The sequence below is a fragment of the Orbicella franksi genome, chromosome 6 (assembly GCF_964199315.1).
Source record: "Orbicella franksi chromosome 6, jaOrbFran1.1, whole genome shotgun sequence".
NCBI classification, from domain to species: domain Eukaryota; kingdom Metazoa; phylum Cnidaria; class Anthozoa; order Scleractinia; family Merulinidae; genus Orbicella; species Orbicella franksi.
The window spans coordinates 23,274,979-23,299,956 of record NC_138150.1 but is presented as its reverse complement, the minus strand read 5'-3'; the positions used below and the strand labels follow the sequence as shown (position 1 = coordinate 23,299,956).

General features: G+C 39.6%; 3 protein-coding genes across 3 annotated transcripts in view; 2 read left to right on the top strand and 1 right to left on the bottom strand.

Annotated features, from left to right (window-relative positions):
• Window positions 1-24,620, top strand: part of LOC145491351 (uncharacterized) — a 122,422-nt gene extending 97,802 nt beyond the window's left edge. The window contains exon 2 of the mRNA XM_081470528.1: window positions 19,746-24,620. Within this exon, the coding sequence (XP_081326654.1) occupies window positions 19,746-22,666 (2,921 nt within the window). The 3' untranslated portion in view covers window positions 22,667-24,620. The remainder of the gene's footprint in view (window positions 1-19,745) is intronic.
• Window positions 1-24,978, top strand: part of LOC145491344 (uncharacterized) — a 515,242-nt gene that overhangs the window by 208,040 nt on the left and 282,224 nt on the right. Inside the window, exons 15-17 of the mRNA XM_081470516.1 lie at window positions 5,942-6,034; window positions 12,269-12,358; window positions 15,867-15,959. Of these exons, the coding sequence (XP_081326642.1) occupies window positions 5,942-6,034; window positions 12,269-12,358; window positions 15,867-15,959 (276 nt within the window). The remainder of the gene's footprint in view (window positions 1-5,941; window positions 6,035-12,268; window positions 12,359-15,866; window positions 15,960-24,978) is intronic.
• LOC145491379 (uncharacterized) overlaps window positions 7,925-24,978 on the bottom strand; it is a 130,827-nt gene continuing 113,773 nt past the window's right edge. Inside the window, exon 2 of the mRNA XM_081470565.1 lies at window positions 7,925-10,460. Within this exon, the coding sequence (XP_081326691.1) occupies window positions 8,780-9,742 (963 nt within the window). The 5' untranslated portion in view covers window positions 9,743-10,460 and the 3' untranslated portion in view covers window positions 7,925-8,779. The remainder of the gene's footprint in view (window positions 10,461-24,978) is intronic.

The window sequence follows — 24,978 nt, the reverse complement described above, 5'->3', positions numbered from 1 at the left end:
GGTGGTGTCCATATCTGCTGAGGAGTAGGTGGCTTGAAAGCTGCTTTAAGTTCCAGTGGACCCTCTGTAGCATTCTACTGCGATGACCTACTAGCGCTTCCTATCACCTGAGACAATTAACTCTTGCTTGGAGTGGCTAGTTCGATAAGTACAGTTGCCTGCTGAGGGTGTAAGGATCTGCTATATAGATAGGTAAATAATCTTTTATTAAATCATGGTAAAATTCATCAACTTAAAAAAAAAACAGTTGAATTGTTTTTTAAATCTGAGCAGTAAATTTTACAGTCTAAGTACCAAGTCATGTGACAGTTTCTCCAGATGGTGATTTTAGGGTTGTCAATAACAACCATGGACCTTGGTGTCTCTTTTTTTAATCACTGAGCCTTCTGTGGGCGAATCTGGTATCTGTTTACAGTTTCAACAATCTTATGTCTGGTATGGTAGTCATGTGTCATCTTTTCCCAGTAGATTTTCTCTCTTCAGCACACTTGGTCAGAGTCAGTTGGTTTGCACATGGTTGGGAGCAGTTTATTTGGATACCACTAGAACACTGTTGTTTTTAGTTTGTGAACCATTCTCAGCTGCGAGGAGAGAACCAATTGGAAGGTATTCCTGTATGACAGAAGTGCCAAGAACTCATCATCACCCTTGTTCAGCTTAATGCCTTCATTGTCTCACAGCTCAGGAGATACAGTAACATGTATTGCCATTGGACTGTGTGTAGAGTGAAGTTGACATGACATGTTGGAATCCCCAGAGTTATATAAGCTGTTTGAATTTTACTGAACTGAATCAAGGTCCACTGTCCATGAATGGTGTTGTGGATACCATGCCTACTGAACTCTTTTCATTTTCAGGATGGTCTTAGCCTGGGTTGTCAAATTTAAAAGTAGCTGGCTACCAGTGAAATTCACCACCTACATCTACTCTGCTGGCCGGCTGTTTGTCTGATTCTTTAGAACAATATGGAGAAATCAGCCGTCTACAACAAAACCAGGGCCTCCTAGCTCAAAGCTTTGTGACAACCCTGGTCTCAGTGGTTCGGGAATTTTCCAGGCATATCCTGACATTACGCGAGTGGTAGCCTATCACAAGGTGGTGGGTTTGTTCCCATTGTGCTCAGGAAATTTATCTGCTGCAACCTTGCTCCATTGTCATTCATTAAAGGCTGGACTCATAATGGGTTTTGAAGGTTCTTTCAGTTTAATATATTGACCACATGTTGCAGTTTCACACCAGTTCTTCATGATGTCACTTTACATCCCTGATTACCAAACAGAAAAATCTACATTTCCAGCCTTCAAACAAAGGAAAGACTTTTCTTGAGTTTCAAGTTAATCCCTTCTCACACAAGGCTATTTTCATCTGTTTATGTTCTTTTCCCTTCCTCTCTTACTCTGCGGGTTCCAGCAAAGAGAATAATAGAAAGATAGTGATGGTGTTAATGAATGCATCAGCTCATATGGTAATGCTGAGCCTGTGAGTTATCTACTCAGCAGGGGAGCATATTGGTTTCTTTTTCCTCGTGCTGTTAAAGACCAGTTTTCTTCTCCAATTATTATTGCAGTTACTTTTTACACACTCAATGGCTGCAGCTGCACTAAGAGAGTTAACTGGGTTTATTTTTTAGAAACCTGATTATAAATTCTAAACAACTTAACTCAGTTAAAGGTTGGTTATAATAAAATAACTGGGTTATATTTTATGAGCGGCCGCACTGAAATGGGTTATGAAGTGGGTTAAACTCAATTAACGTCCTGAGATAAACCAACAAAATGGCAGACTTCGAGGACCCTGTTCAGTCTGTTGTTATATTCTCGATTCTTTTTCTTTGTTTTCGTTTCCTTTCTCTCCACTCATGGCTAAGGCAGTCCCTCTTCCTTCTAATGTGCACTATGCAAATTTCTAAGGCAGTTCTTTCAAACATGATGTTAATTTCGCGTAGACGTCAGAGTGTTCTCCATCGCTGTCGAATCGTCCTTGAGTCTGGGTATATCCGAGAGACCAGCGATGGTTTGGGGAAATCCATAGGAATCCTGCCATGCATGACTTTTTTAGAGAGCACTTTTGAATGAGCTTCGACTCTTTTCACGCCCTTTGTTGTATTCTGTCGCCATTTATGGCAAAAAGAAACACTCCCTTCCGTGCAGTGCTGATCAGACTGCTGATAAGAGACCACTAACCTGCGTTAAAGCACAGAAAAAGGTGGTTTAAAATTAACCTAACCCGGTCAAAAAATCTATTGTTCATCAATTAATTTCCATGGTAACCATAAACCCAGTTTAAGTTCCACGAACAGCTGAAATTAGCGGCCACATCACGATTTTTTGGTAACCCGGTTAACCGTAATTAATTAATTAGAAATAACCTGGTTAACTCTCTAGTGCGGCTGCGGCCAATCTTGTGAAAACATTTAAGTGAGAAGTTTTGGTGACGTATGTAGTGTTACTAGCTAGTCAAGAGTGATGCTCTGACCGCTGTATTGACTCCTCAATGAGGAAATTATAGACAATTCACGTTTCAATATTCCTTAAGGGCCCATTAACTGATTGATGTGCTCGCTCACGCCCACTGCTTGGGAGGTGAAATTTCACTTCCAGTTACTTACCTCAGCCTGTCAGTACGGAAAATAAAAACAACTCATTAACTTGCAAATTTGCTTACATTTGAGATGTTTTTCTTTGTGTTTCACAAAATGCAAAGTAAGACAAAATAATAGAAAGACAGAAAAACGAGCAGAGAAAGGGAAAAACTAACTCTGTGTGGCTTTGTTTGATCTTAGCGAAGTGTGCTGGTAGTGTTTTAAATTGCGCACATGCTGATAAGGTAACTTCTAAGTTCTGACATATATCGAGTGCACTTCCGTTTTTTAAGCGATGACGTGTTGTGTGATGTCATCGCTTTATGCTAGCGTGCATGCATTCCTTTGGATAGTGATTTCGCGTAGTTTGTTGCGCTCATGGCCGTGCGTTTATGTCACGCACTTTTTATCCCCCTGTGGAAGCGAAATGCACTCTGGGAGTTCCTTTGCTGCTTTCCTTTGCTGTTTGTAGGTTCAGCGGAATGCTTTTAATTGTAGCTTTTAAGAAGATTTAGGGGTGGAGTTTGGTTTATCCAGTATCAGATAAATTTGCATTCACGGGCAAACTCATAATAAGAACATATCCTTCATACATACAAGTTTAGATAGACAAGTAAGTTGCACAGATGATAGGTGAAAGCTTTGCGGCTTTCCTTTGCTGTTTGTAGGATCAGCGGACTGCTTTTAATCGATATGACAAGAATACAGTTAAAACAACAAATTAATTTCCGGTGAGGTAATTAGTGTTGCCAAATATTTTTAAAGATAATAAGGTGTCGATTTCAGAGAGTAAAAAGCGGAGCGCTTTTAATTTCAGCTTTTAAGTGAAGATTTCGGGGTTGATTTTGGTTTATACAGTGTCGGATAAATTTGTGCTCACTGGCAAACTCGTAATAAGAACATATTGTCCATACACTCAAATTTAGATAGACAAGCAAGTCGCACATGCGATAGCTGAAGGGTCTACATAAAATTTACAGATTGGTAGCGAGTTGTACTTTTGCCAGTCTGGAAGTGAATTGAATGAGCATTGTCTGAATTGAAAGAGCACTGTGAGAGCACTGTATGAGCATTGTATGAGCACTGAAATATACAGTTTACAGTAGTGATAATGAAGTCAGGGTACGATTCATTTGCAGTTTGCAGTTTTTTTTATGAAGTTTTGGAAATGTGCTGTTCTATATTTTCTTTCAACGAAAGAGTAGTTGTGATTAAACAATCGATAATCGTTTTGTCAGGGTAAAGACAATACGAATGTTCATTGATGACAAGTATACGGTTAACAACAAATTAATTTTCGGTGAGGTAATTAGGGTTGCCAAATATCTTTAAAGATAATAAATAAGCTGTCGATTTCAGAGAGAAACTTGTACTTTGTGGCTTTCCTTTGCTGTTTGTAGGATCAGCAGAGTGCTTTTAATTTCAGCTTTTAAACGAAAATTTGGGGGTGGATTTTGGTTTATACAGTGTCAGTTGAATTTGCGCTCACGGGCAAACTCGTAATAACATATCTTTGATACATACAATTTTAGATAGACAAGCGGTTCGCACATGCGATATAACAAATCAAGAGAAAATCACGTGATATGACAAGTCAAGAGAAAATGATTTTCTCTTGGACAAGTATATGGTTAAAACAACAAATTAATTTCCGGTGAGGTAATTAGCTCTGCCAAATATCTTTAAAGATAATAAGGTGTTGATTTCAGAGAGAGGAACTTTTCAGCGGAGTGCTTTTTATTTTAGTTATTAATCTTTTGGGTTGGTACATTTCGCTGACCCCCTAGCACATGGACTAACAAGATGGACCTGGTACATGAACTACTTGAATGAACCACCAATAGACTACCCTAAATGTAAACCCCTAAAATTTCTAACACAGAAGTTTAAGGATCAGTTTGTCTGCTTATGTTCCAATCTTCTAGGAACAATTTTTAAACATCATTGCTTCTGCATGCATTGCATTCTGTTTATCTTTAAATGCTAAAGGAAATGCAGTTTTCATTAAATCCAGCCTTTTTCGATGAATTTCGATTAAAGCCAATGTTGCAAACATAGCTATGCATTCCTTTTTCGAAATCATGCTTTTTTCAGAAAATTATGAATTTTTCAATATTTTGAAATTCTCTCAAAATCTGACATTTTAGAAAAGAAACAAAATCATAGCGTAATAAGGATTTAAATTAAAATATTAAATCAATGAAAAAACTCCTGATAAAGTGATTTGCCTGGGAGCCTTTACATTTTATCAGTATTAGTCATGTGACCATGGACTTGGCCTGATGACATCATCACCAGTGTTACTGATCATGAAAAATTTAAACGCATGAAATAACTCTAAACTAACTAAAAATGATGAGGTAATATGAGAATAACTTTTCCTTAGCAATGGCTCAGAAAGTTCAGTTAATGGGCCCTTAATCAATCATGGAATACATAGAGTTCACACAATCACGACTTCAGGATATCTGCTTTTCCCGTGCTCACAGGGAGCAGAAGTACTAGAGATCTACAACGTTAAGTATAGGCTTTCATGGATTGATGTTATGCTATGTTCCTCAACAAATGTATTTATTTCAGTGATAAATTCCAAATCCCTAAAAGATCACAAGCTATATATTAGACGAGCATATTTAGCATGTAGCATGGAGAAGTAACTGAAGGTATCTTAATTCCATAGAACCCAGTTGATTTTCATGAAAAATGTTATTCAACAATTATTATCTTGTCAAATCACGTGGAATACTGTGTGATACTTTGCCAACGAGGTTGTGGGCAGAGTAGGCTAAACTGAAACTATATTCTGCAAGATTGAGTGAGATAACTGTTGTTTTATTATTCCACAAACTGTCAAAGAGATGTATTTTTACAGCAAAATGAAGACAATTCTTGGCTATAATTGTATATCATAGGAAGCTAGGTAGAGAATTTATAAAAGAGAGTAAATATTTAAAGTGCTGGAAAATAAACGCAAGTATTTCCCTCTGAACATTAGCTCTAGAAAGGAAATGAGGCCCATTTGAGACAAAGGGATTTAATATTTTGACATTGGTGGCCTCTGAATTAGAATTAAATTGTTATTCTGCCCACTGAGCTACAAGGCCAGATGGTCATAGGTGAAACCAGCCCCATACCCTAAGTTAATTCTTTAATTCTAATTCTCTCCTCTTTTCTCTTCCCTAGTATTCCAAGTACCATAATTAGGCAACTTAATTAGTCAGCGTGCAGTTAAAAGTTTGGTCATGTGATGCAGGTGTTTTTGAAAAGCCTCACTGAAACCCCTGCTTTAAGTCATGTCAATTCCTATCCACTGTAATGATCAACAAGCAGCCATGTAATAAGATCTCTTCTTCTCATCAGATGCAAATGGAGATTCAGCCTCACCATCTTCTTCAGATTACACGGAAGCGGACAGTGACAGAAAAGGAGATTTAGCAACAGCTGGACCAAGAGGTTTGTGTATCTTCATGTACAATACATTGTTGACTTTGTAATGGACATGTGTACTGATCATGGTGCACTGAAGAGCAACAAATTGTTTAGGGGAGTGTTTGATTGACCTTGCCCTGGAATGAGAAACTACTGCAGATTATTCCAGAATAGCCATTCTGGCCATACCTTAATAAAATGATAATTCCATTTCTGGAATAATTTAATCCTGGATGGATTCTCTTTCAGTGATGCATTGAGTTGTCTTCAGCTTACGACTCATGATTTACAAGCTCTCCCAACATCCTGGGTGGTTTATTGTGCTGGTAAACCCAGAAAAAGAGTGGTTTATTGCTTAAATACACGAATGACTGATGAAAGGACTGTCTAGCTGTGGGTTTACGTATCAGTGTAGAGTGTAAAGTTACCCAAAAATGCACTAAATATTGATAAACTGAAACAGTCTTTTATAGCCAACTATTACAAAGAACTTTAACATATATGGATTTTCTAACGAATTAACCAGTTTTGTTTGTAGTCTTTGCATTTCAAACAGATTATGAACCCATGGGTCCTGCGTGATTTAACGCTTATTGAGTGGTTGAACAATCACGGCCCTGAAAATCTGAAAAAATATACTAGGAAGTTGTAAACCAAAAAGGCACCACATCACTAAAGTCTCAGTCAGATTTTGTGAAAGTTTGTTCTATTTTAAAATTGTGTGATTCGGGGTATGGAGGTGAGTGTTAGGGCCTGTTCACAGGCTAGGTTACGCCCATTTAAGTAGACAGGGCAATGGGGGGTGGGGAGGGGAGGGGAGGGGAGAGTCTATCACTCTTAAAACAACTTTGGATTGCTCAAGCAGAAAACAAACCTTGGAGAGCAGAACTGAGAAAATATCTTTCTGCCTGCAGAAGCGAGTAGGGCTTGAAATGCTTTTCATTAAGGGAACTATGATTTAACTACTCAAGAAGACTCAATTTGTGTCTAACTTTTTATCTGACTGTTTTAAATCTAGATATAATTTTTTCTAATTTTCCATTTTATGATTGTTGTTTCTTTATTTTAAAGTCCCTAGTTAAGAATTCTCTTTTTATATGTGTTTTTGCAATCATTAATTTTTGGGAGATGCAGGGGCTAAAATTGTTAGTGCACTGAACTCAGAATTGAGCAACTCTGGCTAGGGTCATTGTGACTGTGTGGTGTTCTTGGGAAAGAACTCTGTACTCTCACAGTCCCTCTCTCCACTGGGTAATATCAATGGGTACCCACAAATTGCTGAGGCAACCTGACAGGATAATTAACCTGACAGGATCTGAGATAGACTCCTATAAGCAACACTCCTATAGCTACAGTGTACTCCATGGTACAGAAGTCAGAGCTATGGCCCCAGTTGGGCTTAAGAGGCTTTCCTTTTTTACCTTTACTTCAAAACCAGTTTTAGTGATAATTTTGACCTAATAACATGAAAACTCTGTTGCAATTATAACTTAACCAAAATGTTTGTAAACTACGATTGATGGTGGAAACAGGTCACGAACACTGCTTATTGAGTGATAATTTGGTAGTTAAATACTTCTTGTTTGTCACGCAATTGTGAAAATAAAAGCAGTTATTTTAAAAAACTAATTGAAGGGGTGAGTGCAAAACCATGCTAAGTGACGATTTGGGGGAAAAAAAAATTTTCGTGAAAGGGCTTGAATTTTTGCATGTGGTCTTCAATTTAATAGAAAAACGCGCCCCTGTATTTTTGTCGCTGGTTTTTGCTTTGTTTTCGAGTTATAATGTATGCAAAAATACTTGGCTTTTCCTAGCCATGTCTTTAGGAGTTTATTTGTTGAACAGCAAACAGGCAGACTGTTTATAGTGTATGAAGTCAAAATCAAATCTCACAGCAACCTCGTTCCCAGGGTCTCTCATCTTACCGCCCCCTGGAGCGAGCGAAGAGGGGGCGGTAAGATGAGAGACCCTGGAAACGAGGTTGATCTCACAGCATACATAGAGCGGAAATCTGGGAACAGATTGTTTACATCGGTTATTGCGACGTGAACACAACACGTGAATCGATCGAGCGTCAAACGAAATACATCCAACAAAAAAGAGATGTGCCGCATTAGAGCTCTGCCAACTAATATCTTAAGCATTGTTTTAAAGTACCTTGTACGCCTGCCTGGTGGTTGAGAGGCGTCATAAAGTCTCGATAAACCTGTAAGTCATCAGCACGTTTTAAAGAATCAAAATATGTTCTGAAACTTCGAAGGCAGCTGATATACCGTAATCGTGTTATCGGTGTTCGAAGTCTCCGCTCGAGCAGGCCTGCAGCCGTCCAAAGGCGTGCTCCTATTGGCCGTTGCGCAGGAACAATAGCTATGACGTATGTAAGCGTTCATGTCCTCTGTTGCAAATCTCGTTTGTAGGTAATTCTTTCATTCACATGTTAAAGGCGGTTTTGGATCACAAAGAAGTGGCTTTTTTGCAATAAACGTTTACACAATCCTTTTGTAAAAGCTGTCCGTACGTAGCACTTTGGGTTCCACAGGGTGTATGTAAACATTCAAAATGTGAGGATTCAACCTCGTCGACTGTACCTACTGTATCGACGGCTCTTTCTTTATGTTCCAACTGTATTGAATTTTCCGTTTGTTCTGAATCTAGCACATGTACTGTATTCACCTCACCTACTATACTCATTGTACCGACAATATTGGCAGTACCGTGCTGTACCGATTGTACTTTACTGACTCTACCGACTGTACCGATGTACAGTACTTAGTGTACCCACTGTACCGATGTACCGACCGTACCGTCCGTACCGATTGTCCCGTACTGAGTGTACCCGCTGTACCGATATACCGATGTACCGATGTACTGTACCGTACCGTACCGCGCCGTACCGTAACGATTGTACCGTACTGAGTGTACCCGCTGTACCGATATACCGATGTACCGATGTACTGTACCGTACCGTACCGCGCCGTACCGTAACGATTGTACCGTACTGAGTGTACCCGCTGTACCGATATACCGATGTACCGATGTACTGTACCGTACCGTACCGTAACGATTGTACCGTACTGAGTGTACCCGCTGTACCGATATACCGATGTACCGATGTACTGTACCGTACCGTACCGCGCCGTACCGTAACGATTGTACCGTACTGAGTGTACCCGCTGTACCGATATACCGATGTACCGATGTACTGTACCGTACCGTACCGCGCCGTACCGTAACGATTGTACCGTACTGAGTGTACCCGCTGTACCGATATACCGATGTACCGATGTACTGTACCGTACCGTACCGCGCCGTACCGTAACGATTGTACCGTACTGAGTGTACCCGCTGTACCGATGTACCGACCGTACCGATGTACCGAAGTACCGAAGTCAGATCGAGCCAGGCAGCAAAGTCCAAGAGCAGTTCTTGCCCAAGATAAAATACCCTCTGGTGAGTCGTGGCCCAATTGCCAAGCGTTGCTAGCGTCAAAGGTTGGAAAGCGAGAACTGGTTTTAGAGTGATAAAATTTGTCTTGTATCGACCGCCATGTTTTCCCGCGCACGAGGTGTAAAGACCCTTCCCGGCATGGATTGTGATCACGTTCTGTGAACGTTTCTCGAACTGGTAACTAGAGCCATCGATTGTAACATAGATCGGTGATCCAGGTTGCGTTGATTTTATTTCAAATCCGCATGATTTGTAGTGTTTTGAGCTTCTGGGATCAGCGGACATGCAGATGTATGGAGACCCGTACGTTGCGCAGAAGGGTTAATCTGTTAATCTGTCAGCCCTATTTATAGAGCGTATTCACGTGAAGTCATCTAATTCTTAAATCCAAAACTAAACAGCCACCAAAGTTGTTATCCTGATCAGGCATAAGAGGTACCAGCGCATTTTGAACTTCGAAGTTATGGCGGTGCGTGACATAAAGCTACGATCGCGTTTGTCGAAAACTATGTATTTATCTCGTGATTTTTAGCCATTTAAGATGTTGCCGTATTTGGAAAAGTGCTTATTGAAATGTTTATTTGTTTTATTTTATTTTTATTTACACCTTTTTTAACCTGAAATCAACATTTTTGAGCTTATACCTTGCATGAAATTACCATTTTCAGGAGCCCATCATGGGCCCCTGCCATTTTGCTGTTTTCTAAGTGAAGCCAACATCCTTGCCGTCACGCGTTTACGTCAAATCAACATTTTAACCTATTTAGACTTGAAATCAACATCATTGCGCTTATACGTTGCGTAAAATTACCATTTTGCTGTTTTCTAAGTGAAATTAACATCCTTGCCGTCACGCGTTAACGTCAAATCAACATTTTAACCTATTTAGACTTGAAATCAACATCATTGAGCTTATATGTTGCGTAAAATTACCATTTGGCTGTTTTCTAAGTGAAATTAACATCCTTGCCGTCACGCGTTAACGTCAAATCAACATTTTAACCTATTTAGACCTGAAATCAACATCATTGAGCTTATGCGCTGTGTGAAATTGGCATTTTGCTGGTTTCTAAGTGAAACCAACATCCTTCCCATCACGCGTTAACGTGAAATCAACATATAAACCTATTTAGACCTGAAATCAACATCATTGAGCTTATGCGCTGCGTGAAATTGACATTTTGCTGGTTTCTAAGTGAAATTAACATCCTTGCCGTCAAGCGTTAACGTGAAATCAACATATAAACCTATTTAGACCTGAAATCAACATCATTGAGCTTATACGTTGCGTGAAATTGACATTTTGCCGGTTTCTAAGAGAAATCACCCTCCTTGCCGTCACACGTTAACGTGAAATCAACATGTAAACCTTTTTTGACCTAAAATCAACATTTTTGAGCTTATACGTTGCGTGAAATTGACATTTTGCTGCTTTCTGAGTGAAATCAAAGTCCTAGCGGTCGCGGCGGGCTGATCCTTTGTTATGATAAACCGAGGCGAGACTTCCACTTATAAGAAAGGCTTGGCTCGGCTATTGCAACAAAGGATCGGCTCTGTTTATCATAACAAAGGCCCGGCTTCGTTTATTTAAACATTGAAGGCCTCGGCGGGTAAAGGGCGTTAGGTATTTTAATCAAAAGTGAACTTTGTCGAAAACGCTCCAAATTTCGCATGCAGTTTTGTTTAGGTATGTTTAGCAATGTCCCGTAGTTTTTCTGCTAAGCTTTGCTTCGTTTTCGAGATATTGCGTATGCAAAAAAACCACTCGGTTTTCCTAGCGGCGCCTTTATAAACGAAGCAAAAACCAGCGGGAAAAATACAGGACCAGGTTTTTCTGTTACATTGAAGACCACATGCGAAAATTCAAGCCCTTTCGCGAAAAATTTTTTTTTTCACCCGAATCGTCATTTAGCATGGTTTTGCACTCACCCCTTCAATTTGTAACCAGGTGGTTCCATGATTAATATAAAAATGTTACAGCTGGTTAAGAAAAGCTATTAAAAATCTTAAAAACCCTAGCGTAAGCCCTCTTCAGGGGTAATAAAAAATGTAATGAAGTGACAAGTTTATTAAAGATCGCGAAGTCGCTGTTAAAAACTGAATATATTAGGAAATTAGTTCGTGTCCAATAGAGTCAAGGCTCTCTACTCTTGGGACAGGTACATGCCTTTGTCGCGGTTGAGTGGAGTTTTGCACATGTTAATTTCCCAAGCCTCTAAGAGGCATCAGTTCCGCCAACTTGTGCTGGTACGTAACATTGTAGACGATTCCCACAAGATAGTGTGACCAGATTGTAAAAGCAGTTAAATGCAATTTAACGGAGTTAACAACAAAGAGCACCTCCATTCCTGTGGTGGACAGCGGTGTTTCTCCACCTATATGTGCATACACCAGGACTCCATGTGCTCTTGGACTGAGATGTGTTGGCAGCCTTCACAGCAATAGCGTTAACAGTAAAAGTTGTTTTGCATAGGAGCACATCTTCAAGCATTCCCCCTCCCTTCCCTCCCTCTTTCTACTGTTAATTCAGTTTGTCAGATGTCTTCCCTTCCATGTGGGGTGTGATTATGGCTCGGTTTCCAGGATTTGCCAGCCATCGGAGCAGTCTCCATCTAGGAGCTGGCTGCCAATAGTGGAAGCCCCTGGATGTCTCAGGCACCCAACCTCCACTTAGCAATGAAGTTGTTATTGAATAAATCAGTGGTCAGTTAGCTTGATTAATGAAATGTTATTAACATTAAATAAGTCGGTATACATTGCCCATGACATGAAGAATGACCATCACACTATCTCAACTTTATATCCTCAAAGATTCTTGTAAAAATGGAGCTGTACTGGCAGAAAGACATGTGACCCACTTTGCGGACAAAAAGGACGAGAGTGAGAATGATAAAGCAACAGGTAATTTGTGCTATTTCTGTAACCACGCGGAACCCCGCTTTATCCATGCTTTATCCATGCTTTATCCATGCTTGATCCATGCTTTATCCGTGCTTTATCAATGTTCATCAATGCTTTATCCATGCCTTACCATGCTTTATCCATGCTTTATCCATGCTTTCTCCATGCTTTCTCCATGCTTTATTCATGCTTTATCCATGCTTTATCCACGATTTATCCATGCTTTGTCCATGCATTATCCATGCTTTATTCATGCTTTATCCATGCTTCATTAATGCTTTATCCATGCCTGCTTCATACATTGTCTTATAATTTACGGGGGCGAGGTGAGGAGAAGAGGAATTTTTTTTACAAGAAGCAAAATGACCCATTTTCAAAAAGGCTGCTTCATGTTGACAACAGCAGATAATGAAATCAGTATCAGTTTTTATTAGCATATAAAAACACACCTGAGATAGAAGCAATTAACTTTCTTAAAGACAAGAGAGCATCTCCATCTTTGAAAAGCGTGCTGGAAGGAACTTACTAGACAATGCTTCATGGGTTGGTAATGTTGCCCTTTTTAAGACAATGCTGTCACCTTGTCTGATATCAATTCAAAAGATAGTCATGGTGACACTCTGTTGATGATTAGGGATCATTTGCAGACTTTTTAATCACTCAATGTTGTGGAAAAAAGTAGTGAGAAGTTTTGGCGCTGTTCTTTCTGCTTTATTGGGACAGAAACAATCTTGGAAATTCTGGAAACGCCAAGGCCGAATATAATTTATTACTGACTGTGCAGCTTTTTTCTATGAAAAAAGGAAAAGATAGCGAAAACTACCTACCCCAACACATTCAGATGTCTCGTCGGCAGGGAAGAAAGAAGGCTTTGTAAGCTAAGGCAGCTTTGTAAATTACACATGTTGGTTATTTTTTTCCATTTTCTATTCGGCTTCGTCTAGAGGTCATTCTGATACCGGTCTATACCCGCTCCAAGGTCCTGCGACTTTTTTAACCCACTATTTTAATTTTTCAAACGATTATCGATATCAAACGCAAACGTAGCAAGCTCCGGAAAGCAATACTTTCAGTCAAGATAGGGCTTCAGTCAGTAGGTTTATACTCCAACAAAAGTGAGCAAAGTAAAATAAGAGAGGGATCTGGGATAAAGGCCGTCTCTCGAGGCTCCTCTCTTTTTTCTTCGTCCGCTTCCTTGCTTTGCACAAGGTTTCTTCACAACAGCAAGAAAACTGATACAAAGGCCTCAGCCGTATCGACATATGCGCAATAAAAAGCATTGTGGTGTGTTTATTTTGTGGAAAATTGTTGAGGTATAAAAGTATTATTTTAAGTGTAGATGAACAAATCATGGCGCTAAAAATACGTGTTGCGGTGACGGACTTTTCTTCCAGTGATGCGGTGTTCGTTAATTTTTTTGGCGGCGTTGCGGTTTTCAGAACCCCCCCTCATGTCGCCCTCTTGTGGGGCTGTTCTTTCTGCTCTATTGGGTCCTCAAGGAAGAATATAATACTCACATGCACTAAAATTGTTAGAGCTCTAGACCATGTTGTCGTTCTACTGCATGTTAGGGGCCGGTCAAAAAATGTTGGTGTGGGAGGGGGGGGGGAGGGCGGTGGGGGGGGGGGGGTCAGTAAGAGCCAGGGGTTTTATTAAGTGCCAGGCACTGGCCAAATTTACAGGCTGTGAGGATGATTTTGCCCACCTGGTTTGACCATTTAGAGGAATGTTTTTCTTATAAAGACGTTCAGTTCAAAAATATTTGCCTGCCTGTGAAAACCAGTTGCCCTCCTGCTGAAACTGTTAGTGAAACCCCTGCAGAGCAGAGAGGGGGTGGGTCATCAGCTTTTTTGCCCTTGGTAAGGGGTGGGTCATTCAGTGTTTTTTTTTCATAACCTTAATTAACCATACTGTACTCAGTTAGATCAATAAAATTAATGTGTTATTATTTGTGTGTGGGTGTGTGCATGTATGCTTGTAGGGTCATTCAGTTTTTAGCTACCCATGGGGTGGGTCATCCTATTTTATAACACAAATTGGTGCACATTTATATTTTTTTTACAATCAAAGTCTTGATGCTAATGGAACAGTTGGCCACACATATAAATTTTGTATGCATCAAGTCAATATTATTATGATATAAAATCAAAAACTTCTCATTCCTGTTTTGTGTCTTTATATAAAATGTAACTTGCAAGATGTGAATCTGTACGAAAAGGAAGAAGTCTAACAGAATGAGCAAGCAGGAGTCCCAGTGCAGAAATTTTCCGACTGACTATGCTCTTTCGCCATGTTAGTCTCCCAGGACACCAACTGGCCAACTTGTGTCTACATGCTATTTATCCACAAGGGTACGGGACTTATGTTCGTGGATCTGAGACTCACACTCAAAGTCTGCTGGCAACCTCGTTCCCAGGGTCTCTGATCTTCCCAGCCCCTGGAGTGATATGAGAGACCCTGGGTACTAGGTTGGTTTGTTGGCTGTGTGAGTCCCAGGACTCACTACAACCTTTCTCTAGATGGATCACTATTCCATGGGAAGCGAGGCCAGAGGTGGAGAATGCAAGGGGTTGTTGTCAAGTTTTTTGTGCAGTTTACAGACATGACTTGAAAGTTGCAAGAGCAAAGGAAAACAATATTATTTTTAGATCCTTTAGTATTATTGTAAAGAAATATGTCTAAAATCTAAAATTTCACCACAAGTTAATACACAAACATTTATGTGACTTTGTTGGATTATGCAACCAAAAATATCATGTTTTATAGCGGGTGGGTCATGTAATTTTTCACCTTCATTGAGGGGTGGGTCACTCTGTTTTGTGCCAAATGGTAGGGGTGGGTCAAGTGTTTTCTATTCAGCACATTTTCAAATGCTCTAACCCACCTTAGATTTTATTTAATAATCCTCTTCATTTTATTTTATTTTCCTCTTCATTTTCATGTTTTGTATTGATATATAACTTAAACTATTTTAGACTTCCTTCATAGCATAGAAATAGCATTTTTCCTCTTCTTTTTTTTTCTTCTTGTGTGTGCATTTGTGCTCAAGTTTTCTTGCTGACCTGTATTTTCTTTCTATTGAATGCTGATGTCAACTGGCTGCCTGGCTCCGCTAGCCCCTATGGTTATTCCAGGCAGCTAGTACTCTAATTTTTACTTTTCATATTTTCATTGAAATTGTAATTTTTTCTTTAGCAAGAGTGAGTGTAAATAAAGATTGATTATTATTTATTATTTAAACCATTTCTTTGTTCCTAGGTAGGTTGTATTTATACCCCATTTTTATTTACATCTTTTTATTGTTAATTGTAATGGTCGTTTTGAATTCTATTTTTAATAAAGGCCATTATTAAATAAAGACCACGTTAAGTAATTTTCTGCCCAAATATCATACCCTGATGCCCTTCTGATAAAAAACCTCACTCAAACCCCTGCTTGAAGTCATGTCAATTCCTATCCACTTTAATGAAGCATGTAGCCATGTAATGAGATCTCTCCTTCTCATCAGAAACAAATGGAGATACAGCTTCACCATGTTCTTCAGATTACACAAAAGCAGACAGTGACAGAAAAGGAGATTTAGCAACAGCTGGACCAAAAGGTTTGTGTTTCTTTCTGTTCAATACATGCTGACTTTGTAATGATGTGTGCAGTGATCTTGGTGCAGAAGAGCAACAAAGCTGTTTAGGGGGGTGCTTGATTGACCTTGTTCTGGAATAAGAGTATATTCCAGATTATTCCAGAGTAGCCATTCTGATGTTAAATACCTCAATAAAACCCCTTAAACAATAATTCAATTTCTGGAATAATTTAATACTTGGATGGATTCTCCTTCAGTGATGCACTAAGCTGTTTTCTTCTGTATAAAGGTTAGCAAAGGCTTAAACCTAGACCATTTGTGAGTACATGTATCAAACTCTATTAGTGGATCACAAAATTAAAATCAATAATGTATATTGATGTAGGTTTAATTGGTCTGCATCAGATTTGCTTGAGGGCTTTCCGATATAAATTTCTTTTGATTGTCTGTACTGGGGTAACAACACGTGTAAAGCTCAGGCACCTAACTACCTCTTTTTCTACTGCAACTGTGTATATTTTTCTAGTATGACAGAGAAATCATGTAAATATTGACTTTTTGATGTCACTAAAAATACTACTTCCAGTGTTGCAATCACAGATAGAGATTCTCTAAGATTTTTTTTGCCTACTTACTGTTGATTTAGAAAATCAATAACACGACAGCAAGCGGGGTTGTAGCACAAGCAGTAATGAACTTTAACATTGCAACTCTGATGAAGGTGGACAGAAGCCATTGAAAATTTAGAACTGAAAAGAAAATTAACAGATCGGAAAAAAATTCTTAGAGATTGAATTTTTGAATGACTGATTTCTTTTTTTGTATTTCCTTTCATCAATGAGTTCGTTTACATCATTTCGTTATGCCCATTGTTACATGTGGTGCTGTAATAATAGCAGATACAGCATTTGAATTCTCCTCAATTCTCCAGTACGTTTCCTGTCTTAAAAATTTCATTATCACCTTCGGGAAATGCTTTGTTAGCTTCTATTGTTCATATTCAAGACTTTTTGGAGACTTTCATGTGACAATCTTCTCAATATGAATTATTTCTGCCGTCAGACATGCTTACCTTACTAGCTTCGAGATAATACAGCATTCCCTGTTGTATTCTTCCTCTGGGTGACATTTTAAAAGATGTTAAAAGATTTGTCCAGGATCGATTAGCATTTTGGCTTTTAAGCATCATATAGCTTAAAAGATTTTGATTTTAGCATCGTTGCTTTTAAGATTTCGATGTCCATATTTCCCGGCTAAAATACTTTCCATTTTTTGACTCCACAAAGTTATCCACAAAGGTATCTTTGTATAAAGCTTGAATGAAAACCATTATCATGCTGTGTTACTCTATGAACACCTGCCAAATGTGACTTTAAGACTAGACTCTGGGAGAAAAACAATACTTGGTCCTTGAAAAGGGAGCAATTTTCTGAGTGAACCCTGTCTTGGATCATTGATCCTGATCTGGATCATTCCAAAAGAATATTGCGTCCCTTTTATCAAATGAAGCAGCCACCATTTTTATTTGTTGCTTTACAAAAGGCTGCAATTTGAATAGGCAGTATCATCATTATTCCGGATTGTTTCAATATTCAGCTCTCCTGTAAGATTCTTCCGAAAATTAGAAGTAGATTGAGAAAACTTCCAAGTAGCTTATGAAGGTGAGTGGACGTCATATCCAGTGCTCTTATGTCCAGGATTGAGCGCAAGTATTGTTTCATTAGTAATTCATATTTGGCAGGGTTATTTGACATTTTCATATTACTTCATATTTTACAGAATTGTGTGTGTTTTGGAAAAAAGCCCTCACCACCCCCCACCCCCCGTCTTGCTCAAGGTCTGGATCCGCCACTGATGTGTGCAAAGCGTCTTTATACCTTCATTTATACAATGCTAATCTTAAATTTAGAAAATTTAAGCGCTGGTATAATAAAATGTGAAATGACCACAAAGAAAAGAGTTAAAAAACCAACAAGAAATTAACCACAAATCTGAACACCGGATAACGATTACAGATGTCATGCACCATATGGGGCACCCGCTGTATACCCGGATGTTTGGAATACGTTCCGTTTATACCAGAATTGGGATGATACATGTAGTAGCTGAATCATATAGACAAACAGACACGGCGTAATTCCTTTACTTTTATTCCAGAATGAGGTCAATCAAAAATGAAATGCACACTAAGTACGGTTGTTGGGAATGAGCGCAAAATTGTCCTGGCGATCATTTCCTTTACGTAGGCTGTAGATAGCAGTAGTCTACATGAATGGCAAACTATAATAATGTTGTCCCTAAATTTGAACTTAACTTGTTCTTCGGAACAATATGCTAAATAAATAATTACAGTGCAGTGTAATGCTACTTAATACAGTTACATACTTAAGGCATTTTCTAATTTTATTTTTCCCGTAGCTGTTAAATTTCTTGCATGATCATTGGCTGATTTTTATTGTCAATTTACAATATATTCATGCTTTCCCTAGTCTAGTCCCTGAACTCTCTGTTAATTTCTACTCTCTACTGAACCCTGGTTCAAGAGGAGAGATTCAATGATACCTTGCGTGCATATGTTCAGAATGCCACCATTAGGCCCCTGAAAAATAGGAATTAATATAGAAGCGTGGAGCTAGTAAGATTTGTTGACATAATAGGGGGTCAGCAATAGGTGTTTTTCTGTGGTGAACCATATTTAAGCTTAGTCATCATGTCTCGTTACGCCTAGTCTCGATTTCCGCCATTCTCTCGGGTCTGGTCCCCGAGTGTCCTCCCCAAGGGGGAAGAGCCCGGGTTCCTTTCCCGAACAGCAACTGGTAATCGAGGCTACACATCAGGAGGAGCCCGAGAAGCGTTTTCGGGTACTGAACAAATCCTCATGCAAAAGTGGTGGACTTGTTTATTGAAAATTTTAAACGTGCATATATCACATAATCATACCTTGATTTAGGCCTGGCATGGTTTTTACACGCGTTTTCATTCTTGCACGCATAGCAACTATTTTTTGGCATGCCATCTCTCGAAAATTTAAGCACAAATGATTTCTCTACCGTGGAACTCAAATTTAGTCAGGAAAGATGGATTTATTTGACATCAAACTAAAGTTGAGAGTATCAAGAAGTCATGCCGTGAGAGTTAAAGCGACTGTTTTGAATGCGGACCAATTCAACCTGAAGTCACTAATCAGACTATTGAGAGCTGATTGACTGCACTCAAGTCGTTTGAATTATATATCCCGTAAATTGGGAAACATGCAATGTCCCCAAGAAAAATTGTCTATTTCACAGTTTAACTGGTGTTTCAGCCGTTTAAATAGCATCTGTTTTCCGCCATACACGTAACATGAATACGGGTGTAATCAGCAAAAATTTAGTTGCAACCCTAGAAAGCGCTAGAAAACGTCATCTTGACATTATTATCAAGTAAGAAATGAAAAAAAAAAAAAATGGTGAGGTTGGTTTTTTTATATAAATTATCTACAAGTGAGGTATGAATTTTAAACAGAGTTATATTAGTGATATTATCTGATATTTTGTAACTACCATCTAGATCCGTCTTTGAAAGGCAAGTATCAAAATGAAGAGAACTTACTACACTCTGCTTCAAAGAGTGGTAATGTCGCCATTATCGAAACAATGCTGTCACGTGGTCTTGATGTCAATTCAAAAGATAGTGATAGTAACACTCCCTTGATGATCGCGGCTTTCACTGGCAAGATGGAGGCCGTAAACTATCTTTTAGACAAGGGAGCAGATGCGTCTTTGAAAGACCAGTATGGAAGGAACTTACTGCACAAGGCTTCTCAAGGTGGTAATGTCGCCATCATCGAGACAATGCTGTCACGTGGTTTTGATATCAATTCAAAAGATGGTCAAGGTAACACTCCCTTGATGCTCGCGGCTGTGTTTGGCAAGATGGAGGCCGTAAACTATCTTTTAGACAAGGGAGCAGATGCGTCTTTGAAAGGCCAGTATGGAAGGAACTTACTGCACAACGCTTCCGAAGGTGGTAATGTCGCCATCATCGAGACAATGCTGTCACGTGGTTTTGATATCAATTCAAAAGATGGTCAAGGTAACACTCCCTTGATGCTCGCGGCTGTGTTTGGCAAGATGGAGGCCGTAAACTATCTTTTAGACAAGGGAGCAGATGCGTCTTTGAAAGGCCAGTATGGGTGCAACTTACTGCACAAGGCTTCCGAAGGTGGTAATGTCGCCATCATCGAAACAATGCTGTCACGCGGTTTTGATATCAATTCAAAAGACAGTGATGGTAACACTCCGTTGATGGTCGCGGCTTTCGCTGGCAAGATGGAGGCCGTAAACTATCTTTTAGACAAGGGAGCAGATGCGTCTTTGAAAGACCAGTATGGAAGGAACTCACTGCACACGGCTTCCCAAGGTGGTAATGTCGCCATCATCGAGACAATGCTGTCACGTGGTTTTGATATCAATTCAAAAGATGGTCAAGGTAACACTCCCTTGATGATCGCGGCTTTCACTGGCAAGATGGAGGCCGTAAACTATCTTTTAGACAAGGGAGCAGATGCGTCTTTGAAAGGCCAGTATGGGTGCAACTTACTGCACAAGGCTTCCGAAGGTGGTAATGTCGCCATCATCGAAACAATGCTGTCACGCGGTTTTGATATCAATTCAAAAGACAGTGATGGTGACACTCCGTTGATGGTCGCGGCTTTCGCTGGCAAGATGGACGCCGTACACTATCTTTTAGACAAGGGAGCAGATGCGTCTTTGAAAGGCCAGTATGGAAGGAACTCACTGCACACGGCTTCCCAAGGTGGTAATGTCGCCATCATCGAGACAATGCTGTCACGTGGTTTTGATATCAATTCAAAAGATGGTCAAGGTAACACTCCCTTGATGCTCGCGGCTGTGTTTGGCAAGATGGAGGCCGTAAACTATCTTTTAGACAAGGGAGCAGATGCGTCTTTGAAAGGCCAGTATGGAAGGAACTCACTGCACACGGCTTCCCAAGGTGGTAATGTCGCCATCATCGAGACAATGCTGTCACGTGGTTTTGATATCAATTCAAAAGATGGTCAAGGTAACACTCCCTTGATGCTCGCGGCTGTGTTTGGCAAGATGGAGGCCGTAAACTATCTTTTAGACAAGGGAGCAGATGCGTCTTTGAAAGGCCAGTATGGAAGGAACTTACTGCACAACGCTTCCTATGATGGTAATGTCGCCATCATCGAGACAATGCTGTCACGTGGTTTTGATATCAATTCAAAAGATGGTCAAGGTGACACTCCCTTGATGCTCGCGGCTGTGTTTGGCAAGATGGAGGCCGTAAAGTATCTTTTAGACAAAGGAGCAGATGCGTCTTTGAAAGGCCAGTATGGGTGCAACTTACTGCACAACGCTTCCCAAGGTGGTAATGTCGCCATCATCGAAACAATGCTGTCACGCGGTTTTGATATCAATTCAAAAGACAGTGATGGTGACACTCCGTTGATGGTCGCGGCTTTCGCTGGCAAGATGGAGGCCGTACACTATCTTTTAGACAAGGGAGCAGATGCGTCTTTGAAAGACCAGTATGGGTGGAACTTACTGCACAAGGCTTCCTATGGTGGTAATGTCGCCATCATCGAGACAATGCTGTCACGTGGTTTTGATATCAATTCAAAAGATAGTAATGGTAACACTCCCTTGATGATCGCGGCTTTCACTGGCAAGATGGAGGCCGTAAACTATATTTTAGACAAGGGAGCAGATGCGTCTTTGAAAGGCCAGTATGGAAGGAAGTTACTGCACAACGCTTCCGAAGGTGGTAATGTCGCCATCATCGAGACAATGCTGTCACGTGGTTTTGATATCAATTCAAAAGATGGTCAAGGTAACACTCCCTTGATGATCGCGGCTTTCACTGGCAAGATGGAGGCCGTAAACTATCTTTTAGACAAGGGAGCAGATGCGTCTTTGAAAGGCCAGTATGGGTGCAACTTACTGCACAAGGCTTCCGAAGGTGGTAATGTCGCCATCATCGAAACAATGCTGTCACGCGGTTTTGATATCAATTCAAAAGACAGTGATGGTGACACTCCGTTGATGGTCGCGGCTTTCGCTGGCAAGATGGAGGCCGTAAACTATCTTTTAGACAAGGGAGCAGATGCGTCTTTGAAAGGCCAGTATGGAAGGAACTCACTGCACACGGCTTCCCAAGGTGGTAATGTCGCCATCATCGAGACAATGCTGTCACGTGGTTTTGATATCAATTCAAAAGATGGTCAAGGTAACACTCCCTTGATGCTCGCGGCTGTGTTTGGCAAGATGGAGGCCGTAAACTATCTTTTAGACAAGGGAGCAGATGCGTCTTTGAAAGGGCGATATGGAAGGAACTTACTGCACGGGGCTTCCCAAGGTGGTAATGTCGCCATCATCGAAACAATGCTGTCACGCGGTTTTGATATCAATTCAAAAGACAGTGATGGTGACACTCCGTTGATGGTCGCGGCTTTCGCTGGCAAGATGGAGGCCGTAAACTATCTTTTAGACAAGGGAGCAGATGCGTCTTTGAAAGGCCAGTATGGGTGGAACTTACTGCACAAGGCTTCCTATGGTGGTAATGTCGCCATCATCGAGACAATGCTGTCACGTGGTTTTGATATCAATTCAAAAGATAGCGATGGTGAAACTCCATTGAGGATCGCGACAGCTTATGGTGAAGCTGAAGCTGTGAAGTATCTACTCAGCAGGGGAGCACTTTAGTCTTCTACTTCATATTTATATTGTCGTCATTTTTAAGACGGCACATTAGCAGCTAGTGTTTTCATGCTCAATGTTATGATAAAATTAGCGAGAAATTTTTGTAACTTGTGTAGAATTTGAACTCACATATTTAGGGTTATGAAGAGTTTTGCTCCGATAGCTGTATTTGCTTCTCAGGGAGAAATAGAACAGTGAATTCGTTATTTACTGCAATGGAACATTCAAAGTCACGCAACAATGATTTCAGGATATATTGTTTTTCTGTGTTGACAGAGAGCAGAGGAACTAGGAATCTACAACATTAAGTATAGGTTCTCATGAATTTCCCTATAGTTAAACATATCAATTTCAATGTTATTAATTTCAAATTCCCATAGCATATCGCAAGGTATCAGTGTATTTAGTTTGTAGAATGAAGTAGTAGTTGACAGTATCTTAATTCCATAGCGCACAGTTGATTTTCACGGTAGTTTCTGTAATCTGTCAGTTAACAATTATCCTGTAAAATAACCTGGAATACTGTATGGTACTTCACCGACGAGGCTGTTAGCTCAGTGAGTTAATTAACTAAGACTATATTCTGCAAGATTGAGCGAGAAGACTTTTTTTATTACACAACAAACTGTCAAGGAGACGCATTTTTACAATAGATGGCGGACAATTCTTGGCAACTTGTATATCATAGGAAGCTATAGGATATATAACTGAAGGGTGACTTAAAGTACTGGCAAATAAGCCCAAGTAATTCCTTGTAAGCGTTAGCTCTAGAGAGGAAATGAATACCACTTGAAGCAAAGGAAAATTCCTTGACATTAGCGGGGCTCTAAATTAAATCAGCGTTGCTCTGCCGACTGAGTTACAAGGCCAGACAGTGGTGGTTGGTACCCATTCCCATAGCCTAGAATTAATTCAATCTCTACTTTCCAGCTTGTTGTATAAGCGCAACATTGCATTCATAATTATACCCTACCCTGAGGTTGCACTTTTGTATTTTAACAGAAAATGGCCTCGATCGGTTTTTTTTCTCCAAAAACACTTAAAGACCTGAGGTTACATGAAAGTCAAGTTTCAAATTTAGAAACAGCTAGAGCTTGATATGTTAGGAAAAATAAGGCCATGACAGAAAAAAACAATTCGTGTAAAAAGTAGGCTATCCATGACAGTGCGGTGCTTTTTTATTCTTTATTTAACCGTGTATATGGATATACATGAAATTATTAATTGTGACGTCTTTTAATAGATATATTTACCTGAACAGAGTTTCCGTAGATTTGTTAATGTTTAATCAACATGTTAGTAGATTTATATTTTTTTAAAACGGAGTTTAATTTAGTATATTCCTTTTTTACCAGAGTTTTAGTATATTTGTATTTTTTACACAAAGTATTTGTATTTGTATTTTTTAATGGATGTTATAGCAGACTGATTTGTATGTTTGTAAAACAGGTGAAAGTTTTAACGCGAAAAAAATTAGTGACCTCAAAGTTGTTGGCGAAGACTTTCTTTTGTTTGTCATTACAACAGTAGTGTAGGATGGTCCTATAACATGCTTATAGCACGCTAAGTAAGCTCGTATTTTATAAGCATTATCACGTTGCTATGGCACTGTATTTATAACTCCTTAGGGTCCTTAAGTGTAATATAATGGTGGTGTTCAAGACTTCACTTAGTATGTCACCACTTAGACTGCAAAACAGTCGTTTTCTGACGTTTTCGGAAGGCGCGAAGCGCCATAAGGGCGATCCTCGCGTGTGAAGGGCGCGAGCCTCCACGCCCGTAGGGCGTTCCCGCGTTCGCAAAAAATACGGCTGTTTTGCAGTCAAGTCACCACTATAACACTGATCTTTCAATGCAATAACTTAGTACTTAACTGCACTAGGACTCAGGAGTACCAGTAGTTCATAGACTGTGACCATCCGTTGGTAAAATTAGCTGCGAAAAGAACTGGGTTTTTTTTTTGAGATTTTATTAGTAGTTAACTTGACATTGACATTTACAGTTCAAAGTACGCAGTAATTAAATAGTGTACATTTATGTACTTTAAAGTTTGTAATTTTCAGCTACATATTGACAATAATTTACTTAAGGAGACGCTACGGATTAGTAAAAATATGCACACTAATAAGTTAACAAAGGCAAGGTAAAAGGAAACCACAGGAATAGGAAGAAAAACAAAGGAAAAAGTTAACAAAATATTTCCATGTTATATTAAACATTGTAATTTTATTTACAATAGCAATTTCTCGCGGTATATTAACTTTTTTTTCGTTTAGAAGTGCTAGGAAGTAGCTAAAGTAGACCAAGTTTTTTCA